Raw genomic sequence first — 20220 nt, 5'->3', positions numbered from 1 at the left:
TGCCAATAAAATGGACAACCTGGAAGAAATGGGCAAATTCTTAGAAAAGCACAACCTCCTGAGACTGAACCAGGAAGAAATAGAAAATATAAACAGACCAATCACAATCACTGAAATTGTGATTAAAAATCATCTAACAAACAAAAGCCCACGACCAGATGGATTCACAGGTGAATTCTATCAAATATTTAGAGAAGAGTTAACACCTATCCTTTTCAAACTCTTCCAAAATATAGCAATTCATTCTACGAGACCACCATCACCCTGATACCAAAACCAGACAAAGATGTCACATAGAAAGAAATCTACAGAACAATATCACTATGAACATAGATGCAAAAATCTTCAAAAAAATACTAGCAAACGGAATCCAACAGCACATTAAAAGAATCATGCACCATGATCAAGTGGGGTTTATCCCAGGAATGCAAGGATTCTTCAATATATGTAAATCAATCAATGTGATAAACCATGTTAACAAATTGAAGGATAAAAACCATATGATCATCTGAATAGATGCAGAAAAAGCTTTAACAAAATTCAACGTCTATGTATGATAAAAAAAAAACTCCAGAAAGTCGGCATAGAGTGAACCTAGCTCACCATAATAAAGGCCATGGATGACAAACCCACAGCAAATATCATTCTTAATGGTGAAAAACTGAAAGCATTTCCTCAAAAATCAGGAACAAGACAAGGATGCCCATTCTCACCAATATTATTCAACATAGTTTTGGAAGTCCTAGCCATGGCAATTAGAGAAGAAAAGAAATAAAAGTAATACAAATTGGAAAAGAAGAATTAAAACTGTCACTGTTTACAGATGACATGATCCTATATAGAGAATCTAAAGGATGTTACCAGAAAACTACTATAGCTAATCAATGAATCTGGTAAAGTTCCAGGATACAAAATTAAAGTACAGAAATCTCTTACATTCCTATACACTAACAATGAAAGATCACAAAGAGAAATTAAGGAAACAATCCCATTCACTATTGCAACAAAAAGAGTAAAATACCTAGGAATAAACCTACCTAAGGAGGTAAAAGACCTGTACTCAGAAAACTGTAACAATGATAAAAGAAATCAAAGATGACACAAACAGATGGAGAGATATACCGTGTCCCTGGATTGGAAGAATCAATATTGTGAAAATGCCTATACTACCCAAAGAATCTACAGATTCAGTCCAATCCCTATCATATTACCAATGCCATTTTTTACAGAACTAGAATGAAAAATCTTAAAATTTGCATGGAGACACAAAAGATCCCAAATAGCCAAAGCAATCTTGAGGGAAAAAAACAGAGCTTGAGGAATCAGATGCCCTGACTTCAGACTATACTATAAAGCTGCAGTTATGAAGACATATGATACTGGCAAAAAAAAACTAAAATATAGATCAATGGAACAGGATACAAAGCCCAGAGATCAACCCACACACCTATGGTCAACTAATCTATGACAAAGGAGACTAGTATATACAATGGAGAAAAGACAGTCTCTTCAATAGGTGGTGCTGGGAAAACTGGACAGCTACATGTAAAACACCATACATGTAACACCATACACAAAAATAAACTCAAAACGGATTAAAGACCTAAATGTAAGACTGGACACTACAAAACTGTTAGAGGAAAACATAGGCAGAACAGTCTTCGACATAAATCACAGCAAGATGTATTTTGATCCATCTTCTAGAGTAACAAAAATAAAAACAAATATAAACAAATTGGACCTAATGAAACTTAAAAGCTTTTGCACAACAAAGGAAACCACAAACAAGACGAAAAGACAACCCTCAGAATGGGAGAAAATATTTGCATAGGAATCAATGGACAAAGGATTGCTCTCTAAAATATATAAACAGCTCATGCAGCTCAATATTAAAAAAACAAACAACCCAAAGATAAAGTGGGCAGAAGACCTAAATAGACATTTCTGCAAAGAAGACATACAGATGGCCAAGAGGCACATGAAAAGCTGTTCAACACCACTAACTATTAGAGAAATGCAATCAAAACTACAATGAGGTAGTTTTGGATAGGAATCATCAAAAATCTAGAAACAATAAATGCTGGAGAGGGTGTGGAGAAAAGGGAACCCTCTTGCACTGTTGGTGGGTATGTAAATTGATACAGCCACTATGGAGAACAGTATGGAGGTTCCTTAAAAAACTAAAAACAGAATTGCCATATGACCCAGCAATCCCTCTACTGGGCTTATACCCAGTGAAAACCATAATTCAAAAAACACATGCACCCCAATGTTCATTACAGCACTGTTTACAATAGCCTGGTCATGGAAGCAACCTAAATGCCCATTGACAGACGAATGGATAAAGAAGATATAAATGGAATATTACTGAACCATAAAAAGGAACGAAATTGCGTCATTCGTAGAGATGTGGATGGACCTAGAGAGTGTCATACAGAGTGAAGTAAGTCAGAAAGAGGAAAACAAATATCGTATTTTAACGAATATATGTGGAACCTAGAAAAATGGTACAGATGTACCAGTTTTCAGGGCAGAAATAGAGACACAGATGTAGAGGACAAATGTATGGACACCAAGGGGGGAAAGCGGGGTGGGGCATGGTGGTGGTAATGGGATGAATTAGGAGATTGGGATTGACGTATATACACTAATATGTATAGAATAGAGAACTAATAAGAGCCTGCTGTATAAAAAAATTAAATTAAAAAAAAGGTGAAAATAGCAAAAAAAAAAAAAAAAAAGAAAAGAAAAAAGAAAAGGTAGAGTATCTTATTAGACAAGAAATTGTTTAAACCAGATACACATTGTTAGACCCTAATCAAGCATTCTGAGCAGAGTTTATAGAGGCGGTAAATTGGAAAAATCAGGTTTAAAATAAAACTCACAAATTCATGGCAAATTGGACTGATCAGTTGAAGCATAAACTTTCAAGGGAAGAATCAGAACTCCTTTGACCTGAAAATCTGAAATCAGTTTTCAGAATGCAAGCACCATTATGGAGAATGGTTAGAGCCTTTAGAGTGATCACAGATTTGATGTCATACAGAATTCTAGAAGTCCTGCCCCTAAGCACAGTATGAACTGGCTAAGGAAAATCTAAAGGAGTCACAGGTTTCAAAGTCTTTCTCTCCGTTTGTGTTAAATGTTTTTTTCTGGTGAAATTTGGATAGTAATTGACATTTCTGATTAAACATTAAACTATCTCTCCCAAGGAATTTTTAGAGTCTTAATGAGAGGAAGGACATATTTCTGTGGTCACCACAGCTGCTAAAATGAAACAACTGAGGTAAACTGACAATACCAAACCTCTTTTAGATGAAAGGAAAGGGTTGTAGTATGCCTATTTTGTTCTGAATGCATTATTCTTTTTGGATTTTTCTCACATGTTGAATCTCATGGATAGCTGTACTCATTTGCCAGAGGAATCAGAATACAGTTGTTACCATGACCCCTGGGCAACACATGCATATTTAAGTTCAAATTATTTTATAAATTAAAAAGATTCTTTTAATTACATACTCCTATTAGAGTAAGAGGCACATAATAAATGCTTATGTATAGCTGCTTCAAGAGTGGTTTCTATGATAGAGGATTCTTCCATTCTCTTTAAAGACCTCTAATGTTCTCATCAAAGATTTTTTCATAGATTTCAGGGCTCTCCCTGGGTAGGAATCCAATAACTCCATTCTCCTTAAAACATATGAACATCCACCATATCCTGGAAGGTCCAGGAAAAGATATTTGGCTTCCAGAATTGTTTAAATGTTATCCCAAGTTGTGGGGTTTTTGCTCTCAATCTCCATTCACCGATTCCTCAGACAGTGCTCTCAGCATAAACTCAAAGTGTATTTTTTTGTTTGTTTAATTAAACTTATGTCTACTTTTCCTCTTTCCAAAAAGTTTTGAAGCAATTAGTAGCAACAAAGCAAATAAAACGGAAATGGAAAGTGTTGACTGGAAGATAAAGGCACAATGTGAGTGTTGTGAATAAAGGTTTATTCAGGGTCTTATTGAGGACCATAAACTGGGAGATAGCCTCTCAGCTCTGAGGAACTGCTCCAAAGATGTAGGGGGGAAGCTAGTTTATATGTGATTTTTGTTAGGGAATACATGCAGTTGAATATACATCTTGGTGAAAAATTACTGAGAGTCACAAAGAACAGATATCTCAAGTTAATGATTATAATGCTTTTCTATGTATGGCAAGATGCAAGAAGTGAGGTTCATTAAAATTCTTCTTGAAAAGCATCTAACGATCTAAGGCCTGTTTGTCCAAAGCACAGAGCATCCTGTTATCATCTTTAATTTCTTCTCTCTGAATCACAGAGTGCTTCATCCTGTTATTGCCTTAATCTCTTTTTCTGAAGCACTGAGTATATTGTCAGTCAGTGACTGCAGCAGGTTAATATTTGTAGACTTGGATAGTGAGTGAAAAGCTCTTTGCTTTTCTTTTGTTTGTAGTTCCCCCATTTTGGTCATAAATTCAGCCAAAGTTTGGGAGACATTTCATGACAAATTTGTCCCATGGCCCTAGGAAGGCTAATTCCTAGGTCAAGAGAGTACTTCATTGATAGACCACTCAATGTGCTATGACTGAACTGGGCCCTGTTAATTGTAAATGTCTCTGGACCGCCTGTCTTACTAGTCTGTTATCGTCCAGGAAATGATTCTCCCGTGTTGCTTCTTCCCCTATCTAGAGTTTACACTATTACAATCAATCTTTTACTGTTATATAGAATTATATAGCTGGACAATTGTTTCAGTTCACTTAGTCATCATTATTTTTGTCACAGATTCAGTTGCACATTGTGTAATACAAGAAAAACAGTGTTGAGAGGAGGGGAAGATGGAGGAGGAGTAAGACGCGGAGATCACCTTCCTCCCCACAGATACACCAGAAAAACATCTACATGGGGAGCAACTCCCACAGAACACCTACTGAACACTGGTGGAACCTCCCAAAAGGCAAGAAACTGCCCACGTAACTGGGTGGGGCAAAAGAAAAAAGAATAAAGGAGACAAGGGGATAGGGATGGGACCTGCACCAGTGAGAGGGAGCTGTGAAGGAGGAAAGGTTTCCACACACGAGGAAGCCCCTTCACTGGCGGAGACTGCGGGTGGCGGAGGGGGAAGCTTTGGAGCTGCGAAGGAGAGCACAGCAACAGGGGTGGGGAGGGCAAAGCAGAGAGATTCCTGCACAGAGGATCGGTGCCGAGCAGCACTCACCAGCCCGAGAGGCTTGTCTGCTCACCCACCGGGGCCGGCGGGGCTGGGACCTGAGGCTCGGGCTTCGGTCGGAGCGCAGGGAGAGGACTGGGGTTGGTGGTGGGAACACAGCCTGCAGGGTGTTAGTGCACCACTGCTAGCTGGGAGGGAGTCCGGGGAAAAGTCTGGACCTGCCAAAGAGGCAAGAGACTTTTTCTTCCCTCTTTCTTTCCTGATGCACGAGGAGACGGGATTAAGAGCGCTGCTTAAAGGAGCTCCAGAGACGGACGCGAGCTGTGGCTAAAAGCGCGGACCCTAGAGACGGGCAAGAGACGCTAAAGGCTGCTGTCACCACCACCAAGAATCCTGTGTGCGAGCACAGGTCACTATCCACACCCCCGTTCTGGGGAGCCTGTGCAGCCCGCCACTGCCAGGGTCCTGGGATCCAGGGACAACTTCCCCAGGAGAACGCACGGTATGCCTCAGGTTGGTGCAACATTACACTGGCCTCTGCCACCACAGGCTCACCCCACACTCCATGCCCCTCCCTCCCCCCGGCCTGAGTGAGCCAGAGCCCCCAAATCAGCGGCTCCTTTAACCCTGTCCTGTCTGAGTGAAGAACAGATGCTCTCCGGTGACCTACACACTGAGGCAGGGCCTAATCCAAGGCTGAGCCCCTAGAGGCTGTGAGAACAAAGAAGAGAAAGGGAAATCTCTCCCAGCAGCCTCAGAAGCAGTGAATTAAAGCTCCACAATCAACTTGATGTACCCTGCATCTGTAGAATACATGAATAAGACAACGAATCATCCCAAATTGAGGAGGTGGACTTTGAGAGCAAGATTTATGATTTTTTCCCCTTTTCCTCTTTTTGTGAGTGTGTATGTGTATGCTTCTGTGTGAGATTTTGTCTGTATAGCTTTGCTTCCACCATTTGGCCTAGAGTTCTATCTGTCCGTTTTGGTTTATTTTTAAATATTTTTTCTTAATAATTAATTTTTATTTTAATAACTTTATTTTATTTTACTTTATCGTCTTTCTTTCTTTCCTTCCTTCCCTCCTTTAGAAAATGAATCATCCCAAATTGAGGTGGTGGACTTTGAGAGCAAGATTTATGATTTTTTTTCCGTTTTCCTCTTTTTGTGAGTGTGTATGTGTATCTTCTGTGTGAGATTTTGTCTGTATAGCTTTGCTTCCACCATTTGTCCGAGGATTCTATCTGTCTTTTTTTAAAAATTTTTTTCTTAATAATTACTTTTTATTTTAATAACTTTTAATATTTTATCTTATTTTATTTTACTATATCTTCTTTCTTGCTTGCTTTTTTTCCTTGCTTCCATCCTTCCTTCCTTCCTTCCTCCCTCCCTCCCTCCTTTCTTTCTTCCTTCTTTTCTTTTTACTTTGACTAATTCTTTCTTTCTACTTTTTCTCCCTTTTATTCTGAGCCATTTGGATGAAAGGCTCTTGGTGCTGCAGCCAGGGGTCAGTGCTGTGCCTCTGAGGTGGGAGAGCCAACTTCAGGACACTGGTCCACAAGAGACCTCCCAGCTCCACAGAATATCAAATGGCAAAAATCTCCCAGAGATCTCCATCTCAACGCCAGCACCCAGCTTCACTCAATGATGAGCAAGTTACAGTGCTGGACACCCTATGCCAAACAACTAGCAAAACAGGAACACAAAAACACCCATTAGCAGAGAGCCTGCCTAAAATCATAGTAAGTCCACAGACACCCCAAAACACACCACCAGACGTGGACCTGCCCACCAGAGAGACAAGATCCAGCCTCATCCACCAGAACACAGGCACTAGTCCCCTCCACAAGGAGGCCTACACAACCCACTGAACCAACCTTAGCCACTGGGGACAGACACCAAAAACAACAGGAACTACGAACCTGCAGCCTGCAAAAAGGAGAACCCAAACACAGTAAGATAAGCAAAATGAGAAGACAGAAAAACACACAGCAGATGAAGGAGCAAGATAAAAACCCACCAGACATAACAAATGAAGAATAAATAGGCAGTCTACCAGAAAAAGAATTCAGAATAATGACAGTAAAGATGATCCAAAACCTTGGAAATAGAATAGAGAAAATGCAAGAAACATTTAACAAGGACCTAGAAGAACTAAAGATGAAACAAGCAATGATGAACAAAAATAACTGAGATTAAAAATACTCTAGATGGGATCAATAGCAGAATAACTGAGGCAGAAGAACGGATAAGTGACCTGGAAGATAAAATAGTGGAAATAAGTACTGCAGAGCAGAATAAAGAAAAAAGAATGAGAAGAACTGAGGAGAGTCTCAGAGACCTCTGGGACAACATTAAACACACCAACATTCGAATTATAGGGATTCCAGAAGAAGAAGAGAAAAAGAAAGAGACTGAGAAAATATTTGAAGAGATTATAGTTGAAAACTCTCCTAATATGGGAAAGGAAATAGTTAATCAAATCCAGGAAGCACAGAGAGTCCCATACAGGATAAATCCAAGGAGAAACATGCCAAGACACATATTAATCAAAGTGTCAAAAGTAAAATACAAAGAAAACATGTTAAAAGCAGCAAGGGAAAAACAACAAATAATACACAAGAGAATCCCCATAAGGTTAACAGCTGATCTCTCAGCAGAAACTCTGCAAGCCAGAAGGGACTGGCAGAACATATTGAAAGTGGTGAAGGAGAAAAAGCTACAACCAAGATTACTCTACCCAGCAAGGATCTCATTCAGATTTCATGGAGAAATTAAAATCTTTAGAGACAAGCAAAAGCTGAGAGAGTTCAGCACCACCAAACCAGCTTTACAACAAATGCTAAAGTATCTTCTCTAGGCAAGAAACACAAGAGAAGGAAAAGACCTACAATAACAAACCCGAAACAATTAAGAAAATGGGAATAGGAACATACATATTGATAATTACCTTAAATGTAAATGGATTAAATGCTCCAACCAAAAGACACAGACTGGCTTAAAGGATACAAAAACAAGACCCATATATATGCTGTCTACAAGAGACCCACTTCAGACCTAGAGACACACACAGACTGAAAGTGATGGGATGGAAAAAGATATTCCATGCAAATGGAAACCAAAAGAAAGCTGGAGTAGCAATTCTCATATCAGACAAAATAGACTTTAAAATAAAGACTATTAGAAGAGACAAAGAAGGACACTACATAATGATCAAGGGATCGATCCAAGAAGAAGATATAACAATTGCAAATATATATGCACCCAACAAAGGAGCACCTCTATACATAAGGCAGATACTAACAGCCATAAAAGAGGAAATCGACAATAACACGTTCATACTAGGGGACTTTAACACCCCACTTTCACCAATGGACAGAACATCCAAATGAAAATAAATAAGGAAACTCAAGCTTTAAATGATACATTAAACAAGGTGGACTTAATTGATATTTATAGGACATTCCATCCAAGAACAACAGAATACACTTTCTTCTCAAGTGCGCATGCGACATTCTCCAGGATAGATCATATCTTGGGTCACAAATCAAGCCTTGGTAAATTTAAGAAATTTGAAATTGTATCAAGTATCTTTTCCGACCACAATGCTGTGAGACTAGATATCAATTACAGGAAAAGATCTGTACAAAAAACAAACACAAGGAGGCTAAACAATACATTACTTAATAACGAAGTGATCTCTGAAGAAATCAAAGAGGAAATTAAAAAATACCTAGAAAGAAATGACAATGGATACACGATGACCCAAAACCTATGGGATGCAGTAAAAGCAGTTCTAAGAGGGAAGTTTATAGCAATAGAAGCCCACCTTAGGAAACAGGAAACATCTCGAATAAACAACTTAAACTTGCACCTAAAGCAATTAGAGAAAGAAGAACAAAAAAACCCCAATGGTAGCTGAAGGAAAGAAATCATAAAAATCAGATCAGAAATAAATGAAAATGAAATGAAGGAAACAATAGCAAAGATCAATAAAAGTAAAAGCTGGTTCTTTGAGAAGATAAAAAAAAATAGATAAACCATTAGCCAGATTCATCAAGAAAAAAAGGGAGAAGACTCAAATCAATAGAATTAGAAATGAAAAAGGAGAAGTAACAACAGACACTGCAGAAATACAAAAGATCATGAGAGATTACTACAAGCAACTCTATGCCAATAAACTGGACAACCTGGAAGAAATGGACAAATTCTTAGAAATGCACAACCTGCCAAGACTGAATCAGGAAGAAATAGAACATATGAACAGACCAAACACAAGCACTGAAATTGAAACTGTGATTTAAAATCTTCCAACAAAGAAAAGCCCAGGACCAGATGGCTTCACAGGCGAATTCTATCAAACATTTAGAGAAGAGCTAACACCTATCCATCTCAAACTCTTCCAAAATATAGCAGAGGGAGGAGCACACCCAAATTCATTCTACGAGGCCACCATCACCTTGATACCAAAACCAGACAAGGATGTCACAAAGAAAGAAAATTACAGGCCAATATCACTGATGAACATAGATGCAAAAATCCTCAACAAAATACTAGCAAACAGAATCCAACAGCACATTAAAAGGATCATACACCATGATCAAGTCGGGTTTATTCCAGGAATGCAAGGATTCTTCAATATATGCAAATCAATCAATGTGATAAAACATATTAACAAATTGAAGGAGAAAAACCATATGATCATCTCAATTGATGCAGAGAAAGCTTTCGACAAAATTCTACACCATTTATGATAAAAACCCTCCAGAAAGTAGGCATAGAGGGAACTTTCCTCCACATAACAAAGGCCATATATGACAAACCCACAGCCAACGTCATCCTCAATGGTGAAAAACTGAAAGCATTTCCACTAAGCTCAGGAACAAGACAAGGTTGCCCACTCTCACCACTCTTATTCAACATAGTTTTGGAAGTTTTACCAATAGCAATCAGAGAAGAAAAGGAAATAAAATGAATTCAAATCGGAAATGAAGAAGTAAAGCTGTCACTGTTTGCAGATGACATGATACTATACATAGAGAATCCTAAAGATGCTACCAGAAAACTGCTAGAGCTAATCAATGAATTTGGTAAAGTTGTAGGATACAAAATTAATGCACAGTAATCTCTGGCATTCTTTACACTAATGATGAAAAATCTGAAAATGAAATCAAGAAAACACTCCCATTTACCATTGCAACAAAAAGAATAAAATATCTAGGAATAAACCTACCTAAGGAGACAAAAGAACTGTATGCAGAAAATTATAAGACACTGATGAAAGAAATTAAAGATGAAACAAATAGATGGAGGGATATACCATGTTCTTGGATTGGAAGAATCAACATTGTGAAAATGACTATACTACCCAAAGCAATCTACAGATTCAATGCAATCCCTATCAAACTACCAATGGCATTTTTCACAGAACTAGAACAAAAAATTTCACAATTTGTGTGGAAACACAAAAGACCCCGAATAGCCAAAGCAATCTTGAGAACGAAAAACGGAGCTGGAGGAATCAGGCTCCCTGACTTCAGACTATACTACAAAGCTACAGTAATCAAGACAGTATGGTACTGGCACAAAAACAGAAAGATCAATGGAACAGGATAGAAAGCCCAGAGATAAACCCAAGCACATATGGTCACCTTATCTTCGATAAAGGAGGCAGGAATGTACAGTGGAGAAATGACAGCCTCTTCAATAAGTGGTGCTGGGAAAACTGGAAAGGTACATGTAAAAGTATGAGATTAGATCACTCCCTAACACCATACACAAAAATAAGCTCAAAATGGATTAAAGACCTAAATGTAAGGCCAGAAACTATCAAACTCTTAGAGAAAAACTTAGGCAGAACACTCTATGACAACCACAGCAAGATCTTTTTTGACCCACTTCCTAGAGAATTGGAAATAAAAGTAAAAATAAACAAATGGAACCTAATGAAACATCAAAGCCTTTGCACAGCAAAGGAAACCATAAATAAGACCAAAAAACAACCCTCAGAATGGGAGAAAATATTTGCCAATGAAGCAACTGACAAAGGATTAATTTCCAAAATTTACAAGCAGCTCAGGCAGCTCAATAACAAAAAAACAAATAACCCAATCCAAAAATGGGCAGAAGACCTAAAGAGACATTTCTCCAAAGAATATGTACAGATTGCCAAGAAACACATGAAAGAATGCTCAACATCACTAATCATTAGAGAAATGCAAATCAAAACTACAATGAGATGTCATCTCACACCAGTCAGAATGTCCATCATCAAAAAATCTAGAAACAATAAATGCTGGAGAGGGTGTGGAGAAAAGGGAACACTCTTGCACTGCTGATGGGAATGTGAATTGGTACAGCCACTATGGAGAACAATATGGAAGTTCCTTAAAAATCTACAAATAGAACTACCATATGACCCAGCAATCCCACTACTGGGCATATACCCTGAGAAAACCATAATTCAAAAAGAGTCATGTACCAAAATGTTCATTGCAGCTCTATTTACAGTAGACTGGAGATGGAAACAACCTAAGTTCCCATCATTGGATGAATGGATAAAGAAGATGTGGCACATATATACAATGGAATATTACTCAGCCATAAAAAGAAATGAAATTGTGCTATTTGTAATGAGGTGGATAGACCTAGAGTCTGTCATACAGAGTGAAGTAAGTCAGAAAGAGAAAGACAAATACCATATGCTAACGCATATATATGGAATTTAAGAAAAAAATGTCATGAAGAACCTAGGGGTAAGACAGGAATAAAGACACAGACCTCCTAGAGAACGGACCTGAGGATATGGGGAGGGGGAAGGGTGAGCTGTGACAAAGCGAGAAAGAGGCATGGACATATATACACTACCAAACGTAAGGTAGATAGCTAGTGGGAAGCAGCCACATAGCACAGGGAGATCAGCTCAGTGCTTTGTGACCGCCTGGAGGGGTGGGATAGGGAGGGTGAGAGGGAGGGAGACGCAAGATGGAAGAGATATGGGAACATGTGTATATGTATAACTGATTCACTTTGTTATAAAGCAGAAGCTAACACACCATTGTAAAGCAATTGTACCCCATAAAGATGTTAAAAAAAAAAAAAGAAGAGAGGAGGGTTATGAAAAGGCAAGAAGGGAGACTAGAAAAAAAAACAACAACAATAAACCCAATTGAGAAATCAACAATTTAAAGAGGGTTAAAGAATTTGGAACTTCACAACCTAAAAAAGTAAGGATGTCTATCTGATATGAGAAAACTTAGGAGTTTGTGGAAGTCAGTCAGTGAGACAGGAAAACATTTTCTGTGAGTGATTGTATGTGCGTTGCCACTGAGGAAAACCTTGGGCTTAAGATTTTGTTGTCTTTTGACAACATTTGGTGTGGTAAAACATCAAGGTTTCTTTCCAGCATCTCTACTTTGACATTCCTCCCACTGGACTGTGGTGAAACTCTGTCTACCCCTCTGGACTGTAAGTTTCTTGAGGGCAGGGACCATGTGCTATTGAAATTTATATTTCCAACCCCCCACAGACTGACTGCTACATCATGGCAAATCTTCAGTGGGTGAAGTTGAATTACCAGCTGTCAAGTCCTTATAGGTATAAAATAAGCAGAAAAGTGCTGCCTCTCTTTTTGAGATAGCGTTTGGGTTGTCCCCAAATTTCTGAGGTGAACCCAGAATCATGTTCATAACCATCCATAACAACATCTCTTTTTGACTATCTGGACCAGCCCAGGTGGCTGCCATGTTTCAGGAATAGTTATTGTCCCGTAGGACACTTTTGCCAAAACAAGTACTCCTCCAGGCGGTAGTTATGGAACAAGAGGGCAATGGGCATGGGTCAATGAGTGAGAAAAGGGCAGAGGAGCACGGCCAAATCCAGAAGGAGCTTTCTGGGCAGTGAGCATGCACTGCCTGGCCTCTTCATGCACTAACATTCTTCTTTAAATTCATGATTGGCATGGTTAGGAGATGACAGCACTGGAACCTGGCATCCCTCTGGAGTCTGCTGTTCTCCCAGCCCAGCCTAGTGGCTGGATCTCTTGCTTCAGCTGCTTCTTTTGAGTGTTGGCACTAATTCAGGAGTTCTGCTCTGAAAATCTTCTTAATTTCAGAAAATGGGTGAGTGGGAGGTGAGGTTAGGGGGTGAAAGAAAAGAGTGGGTGAGTGGGTACATGAAGTGGGCAAGAGGGTACTAGAGATAGGAAACGAGAATTTGTTAGGGATGGTGGGTTTTCACTATTCCACCAAATACACTCTTTATTAAAATGTGTACTAAGAAGGCATCCAGAGTAGTGGGATTAAAACCTAGAGATTTTAGCAGGGAGTATGTTAGGAGGAGAGAGTTTCTAGGGATGAAAATAATTTTGGACTAAAGAGTGGAGTACAAAAGGATACTGGACATAAAAAGAAGAGGAAAGAGACAAAGGACATGTGAACACAATGCAGAGTACTTGGGTTTGAATCTGTCTGTGTGAAAATCTCTGAAGCTCGTGAAATAGATGCTAACATGCCAGCAGGCAGTGGTGAGGCAAGGGCAGCACCCCTGGTGGGGCTTATGTCATTGTTGATACACTTGGTCACTTGTTTCCAATTAGCAGCCTTTTCTCCTTGCTAGCTGCACTGCTTGAGAAAGAAGCCAGAACCAAAGGTTGAATTTTATGTTGAATTTGGTGTTCATGAGATGTGCCCTTCCATGCCTCATTCCACTTCCTCCCTGTTTTCCTAACTGGTAAAGATAAATGAGGGTGTCTCAGAACATTGCCTGTGGAGTTCAGGAAAGCAGTTTCTGCAGTTAAGTGCTCCCTTCACTCTTGAAAATGGAGAGGAACGCTCTTGGTGTGTCCCTACCTTGCCTGCCTCTGTTTGAGGCCTTGACTGAAACCCCTTCTTGGGTTCCAGAGCTGAGGAAATCCATTTACTCATGAAAAGAATCTGAGGCAGCTATGCAGGGAGAATTACCAAAGCCAGACTGGCTCCTAAAGCTAAGCACCTTCAGCGCGTATGAGGTCACATGTGCCTACACAGGACTAAATGAAAACGTGCTTGCCTTTCCACAAGAATGTCAATACTCCACAGCTGATATTATTTGTTGACCTGTAACTAAGGTTAGTCTTTCTTCAGCTAACAAATATTCATATTTCCATGGAAGAGTGAGCACACCCCTTAATCATGAATTTGGTGTTTTTACTGCCACAAACATCTTTAAGGATGTTCTACAGCTTTAACACATCTGGGCGCCTGAGGTGAATTATGATTTTGTTCCAAAGTTGTTTCAAGTTTCATGGCAGCCACTCTGATTCTCCCAGGGCTCACCTACCTCCCAGTGTGCTCTGAAGGCCTCAGGGCTCCTCACCCCTCTCCCATAAACAATTTATTTTCTCTCCTTCTCTAGAGAGTGGAGGATGAATGATTTCTTCTGAGAAGATTCAGGTTTTGCACCCTTTATTACACACACACACACACACACACACACACACACACACACACACACAGTGTTTTACATATGATTTGTGGAGACCTTGAAGGGAAGATGTGGATTTCTTGAAGCTTATCCAGGCACCTCAATTTAAGATGCCTTAGTTTAAACAGAAACATCTTTATTATTTGTTTCTGATACTCATCGTGTTGCGACGCTATCTAGATTCTCCTCAAACCTCCCTGTTTTAACGCAGACATAGAGAATGGACTTGAGGACACGCGGAGGGGGAAGGGTAAGCTGGGATGAAGTGAGAGAGTGGCAAGGACATATATACACTACCAAATTGTAAAATAGCTAGTGGGAAGCAGCCACATAGCACAGGGAGATCAGCTCAGTGCTTTGTGACCACATAGAGGGGTGGGTTAGGGAGTGTGGGAGGGAGGGAGACACAAGAGGGAGGAGATATGGGGATATATGTATATGTATAGCTGATTCACTTTGTTATAAAGCAGAAACTAACACACCATTGTAAAGCAATTATACTCCAATAAAGATGTTAAAAAAAAACCCCAAACTCCCTCTTGTAAGCTTTACAATCTTTGTCATTGCAAGTTTGCTGACAGCTGCTGATCACTCTTTTGAGGATGCATGCCTGAGGGGTGAGGTGGTACAGGGTGGCCCCTACTTCCTGGGCTTCCATTCAGGTTTGCTGGGCTTACAGAGATGAGCCATTGAAGTTTCTAATACAGCCAAGGGTTTCCTGATATGTGTTTTCAAACAGAGGGGGCTGGACCAAAGCTCTGGTGGAAGCTGTGGAAGTGATGTTACAGATCTCCCTTCAGGAGAGGCCCTGCAGTGGGTGTGCCATCAGCTGCCTGCCTCCAGCTGCTGTGATTTCAGGGACCACCACAGTGTTCAAGAGCAGACCACCCTCTCCCAGGAGAGCTCCCAGTCAGTGACCCAGCATGTTGAGTGTACCAGGCCTGGCCATTTCTGCCTGCTGGGGCTTTTCTCTGGGCACCCTTTGCACACTGGTGGGCCAGCTGAGACTTTCTCAAGGCTGCTCCTCATATGGAAGCTCCTCCTGCCCAATCTTACCCTCCCCCTTTTTTCACAGGTGTCAGATCTGCATAGTGGTCTCAAGGCCTCCCCTGCTTACCTTCCTCACCCCTTATCTTTCCCAAGTGTTCCCTCAATAAATCTCTTGCACTTCTGACTCTGTCTTGGTGTCTGCTTCTAGGAGGACTTGAACTGACACAGCTCTACTCATAGGTGACACTGTTGGTCACTTCATACAATCCCATATTACCTTCCCAGATTCCCACCTGGAAACAGTTCCCACATCTTGCCAACCCATTTTGTCACAGAGTTAGGAGTTTTCTGGGTGTTGGGTTCCATTCTTTGGTCTTTGCAATTTATTAAGATTCATAGTACCACCCCATTCAGTGTCTTGTAGGTTGCTTAGTTTCCCTGGAGATGAGACAGAGGAATGAGACAGTTAAAAACATACTTTATTTCTATATGGAGATTCTTTCTATGATCTCAGGTTGGAAAACATAGAAACTTCAAGAAATACCCGTCTCCACTTACATGATTCTTCCTGAAACCAGGTCAATAAGGTTAGCTCCCAAGTCCCCTTTTCCAAGGGTTCCACTCAGTCCTTCCAAGAGAAAGGACATTCCAGTATGTCTTAGCACTCCAGTGGGAGGTGAGGAAGACAAGGACCCCTATCCTTTAGTTCTTGCCATATAGTGTCCCTCCCCAACCCTCAGTTGCTATGGTACTACTGTGAGTCCATTATATACATCAGCTTCTCTCTGTGAAAGAATGAGGAGGAATCAGCACAATACAAATAGCTCATTGACAGCAACTGGATCCCACATTTTAGAAGTAACATAACAGTGATAGCCCCATGATGCCTTATATTCTATTACTACTGAACAGAATATCAAGGAAAAACACTTAGGAGATAACATAGGATGACAGATTTCTATAAGAATGAGACCAATGCACAGTGCAGATCATGGTGTTTCTCACACATGGAAGGAGACAACAATTTTATAAGTTAAACGGGTGTTGGAGAGTGAGTTAGAGGAAGACTTGCTGGGCTCTCTCAGAGGAAACGTTCTGCCATATTTGAAACTGTACACTCCTATTATGTGCAGTGATGATGCTGTCCAAACACACCCCTTCAGTTCCCCTGGATTGGCTGGTGCTCTCTTTGGAATTATCTCAGAGAGCTCTCATTGCAAAAGGCTATCTTAAGGTCTTTGGCCCGATTACCCATGTTGAGTGTGGGTCTTTAGAATCCTGTGGAAAATCTGCTTCTCAACTTCCTCCATGCCTGCTGGGCAGCCTAGACCCACTAAGACTGGTGAGTTAACAATGGCCTGTTGGTAGGCTCCTCAAGAACAGAAGGAGCTGTGCATCCCCAGCTCAGGGCCAAGTCCAGAGCAAGTGCTCCATAAACCTTGTTGAATTCAACTCTAACCTCTTCCATAGAGGGGATGTCCCCTACTCATTAACACTTTCTTCTTAGGTACTTCTCATAATCATGCCAGTTCTTTACATCCCTCTGAAGTGAATAATCCATACATGGTATGATTCTTTATCAGAAGTAAGACTAATGCTTTGGGCACTGACTTTTGTTGCCCCTAAATTATGTGTTCCATTCATATATTTGCACTGAGTTGGTTTTCTTAGTTTATTTAATCCTTCTCATGCTGCTTTGGAGGATATCTTTCTGGCTTATACTGTTGCTATATAACTTCTTCCTGGCCTGTCAATGCCCTGGTAGGGTTAGGGCCAGCACAGCTGGTAACGGCTGTAAACCTATGTGCAGCACAGTTCTCCCTCAACATGATGGATGCAGAATATGTCCATGCATTCTTCAAACCACAAAGAAGGCATTTATGGTAGTTACATGAGGTTTCTGCTTTCAGCCACATCTGTACAAAGCACAGATCTGGGAGACAGAAAGAAACTGCACACTCACCTGCTATAACCCCCAAACTGTCAGGACACGAAGCTTTAAGTTCATGACTCTCTGTCAACTGACTCTTCTGTAAGGTTGATCGATCATCCCACCTCTTTTAGACAGGAGGCCAGCAAAGCTGGTGGCAGGAAGGGGAGATTCAGAGAGTCTAAAGGGAAGATGCAAGGTGGCCTCTTCCCACAAGTGTTGTTGCAGGGTGCAGCCTCCTCAGTCACTGAACTCATGCCTTATGCTAGTATAAAGCTAAAAATCTAGGTGAGTGCCCCTGCCCTAAGATACCCAAAAGTCCAGAGCAGGGAGCCTACATGTTTTTCTTCCCTGGTGGCATTCTCCAGCTGGGAGACTTAGCCTGTTGAATCCTTATAGAGAGATGTAGGATTTGACACGAAGTCCTCTGCTCTGTCAAAGGCCAAAATCTTCAGGAGAAGGAAAGTGCTCACAGTTTTAGGATAAATCAGAGAATGTCATATATGGATACTGATACATGGTCTTAGCAGTTGCTACATCTCTAGGTATTAATTCGCTGGACTTACTGCTTCTATTCTTCCTGAGACTACAAATTTTTGGTTGAACAACAAAAAAAGACTCATACAATCATTGAACCAATGAATGTTAACATTCAAAAGGACACCTAGATGATGTAGTTCAGCTCATAGTTTTACAAATAAGGAAAGAGAGGATCAGGTAGATTAAGTATTGCACAGTTCTCCTGAGTCTTGGTTCATAACAGACATTAGCTAGTATCAGTGGACATATTCTATCAGCATTGATTGCTCAGGACAGTCACTGGGCACATAATACAGATAAACTTGAGGCTCTCAATCCCATACTGCACTGAGATATTGAGATGCCAAAAAGGGGCAGAAGTATGCCTTCTTTTCATGAGTCCTTAGAAGAGAGTGTTACATCTTTCATTCAGATTTCATGTGGTTCCTCCTTTTGTTCACCTTATCAAGCAGAGGCTGATGCAGTATGAGCCACCAGCTAAAGGAAAATAATCTAAGCAAGACTGAGAACACCTTTATTGAAATAAGATAGCAGCTTTAGGCAAACAGATCAGTTGGATCTTTTGCTGCATTGCAGGAATTACCCTGAAATGAGTGCCAACATGCAATTAAAGTTAATTCTAGAATCTTGGAATGGATTGTAGAGAAAATCGAGTCTAACCTTCCCATTGTACAGGCTCAGAGAAGTTCGATGATTTGTTTTGGGTCACACAGCATGTGGGTGGCAAAGACATAGAAGAATGCAGGTTTTTGACTCCAGAATAGAATGTTTTTCCTAAACTATTCTGACCTTTTCACAAGCCGCAAAAGCGTTTCTTATGGTCTCTATATTGAGGATTTATCCATGCATGAAATGAAGCAAGACAAACACAAAGGTGACTGCGCCTACTGAACGCCCCATAGTCTAGGAGAGCATGTTGGAGTAGAAGCTGAAGTTCTCCGTCGTGGTCTTAGAGTCGCTGCGAGGGGAGTCATTGGAGGTCTTGTCCAGGGATGAGGGCATGGCCTTGGGGCCTTCCTCCAGGTCTTCCTCATGGGCCCCCACCACTGTGGAGACAGTGGTCTCCAGGCGGCTGACTTTATACACACTGCCCTGCGTCTGGAAGTACCTAGTGGATTTCATTTCGAGCCCCTCATAGTCACCAGCACTGATGAAAGGGCAGCACCGAAAGGCTTGCTTGAAGCCCAGACGGAACCTGAAGAGAGAGTAGAAGGAGAGGTAATCCTTGAGTATGGCCTGCTTTCAGAGGTGTTCCCATCATTGTGGTAGCTCTTTAATACGTGGACATACCCAAATGAGACACTGTGTTATTAATTTTTTTAATTAATTGACAGCTGAAGATGCTAAGGGCAAAAAGATTCAAAGGTCAGTGATCAAGGTCAAATCCAGGACTAGAACCCAAGTTCATGTGAAATGCATGTCTGTACTTAGGGTGGCTGTTGAAATATACTGCCTCCACTGGTTCAGGGTCAGCTGATTTTGGGTCAATTCAACATCAGTAAAAACATTCACCAAGTGTTTACTATATGCACAATACTGTGTCAAGACTCAGTCCTTTCCTTCAAGCAGCCCACTGACTTTCTGCCAATCATGTCCCTTCAGAATCAGCTTTTGGGAGATTAAACTTAGAAGTGTTTAGGTATGTTGTGAGGCTCCTAGAAGAAAGATAAATCCATGAGTTAGACAAGCAAGACCATTTGGACAAGTCCCAGGGGATATCTGTCCCCAAATTCATAGCACCTGAGTGTCTCATTCAGAGAAGTCACGTTATAGGCTGATAACTGTTGGCTATAAATGTGACAAGCCTTTTTTCCTTCCCCCTCCTTCTCCTGCCTCCTTTTTCACAGAGGCTGAGATGGTGCTCCAGATGAGTGAGCTGCCACCATGGCATACCAGCTGCCTCTTGGGGACTCTGCACACAGTGGTGAATTCCCTATTACTGAACACCATTCTAGATGGCTCTCCCTTCTCTTACTTGTCTGAGGTTGGCTTCCACTTCAGGGAAGGCTCTCCTGGCCCCTGTGGCCAAATAAAGGCAGAATCAGGCCTTTGAGGCTCTGACTTCTTTTTGCTTACCCTGTCCTGCTGGAAGTGCTGGAAGAAACTGGACAAAGCTGCCC

The 20220-nt window shown here is 40.8% G+C and overlaps 1 protein-coding gene across 1 annotated transcript in view; it reads right to left on the bottom strand.

Moving 5' to 3' along the window:
- Positions 1-19003: 19003 nt before the first annotated feature.
- Positions 19004-20220, bottom strand: part of TACR1 (tachykinin receptor 1) — a 93413-nt gene continuing 92196 nt past the window's right edge. Inside the window, exon 5 of the mRNA XM_060027736.1 lies at positions 19004-19295. Coding sequence (XP_059883719.1) covers positions 19004-19295 — 292 coding nt within the window. The remainder of the gene's footprint in view (positions 19296-20220) is intronic.

Source organism: Delphinus delphis, chromosome 12 (genome assembly GCF_949987515.2).
Source record: "Delphinus delphis chromosome 12, mDelDel1.2, whole genome shotgun sequence".
Lineage (NCBI taxonomy): Eukaryota > Metazoa > Chordata > Mammalia > Artiodactyla > Delphinidae > Delphinus > Delphinus delphis.
The sequence above is the reverse complement of the archived record's forward strand: the minus strand, read 5'-3'. Positions and strand labels throughout refer to the sequence as shown.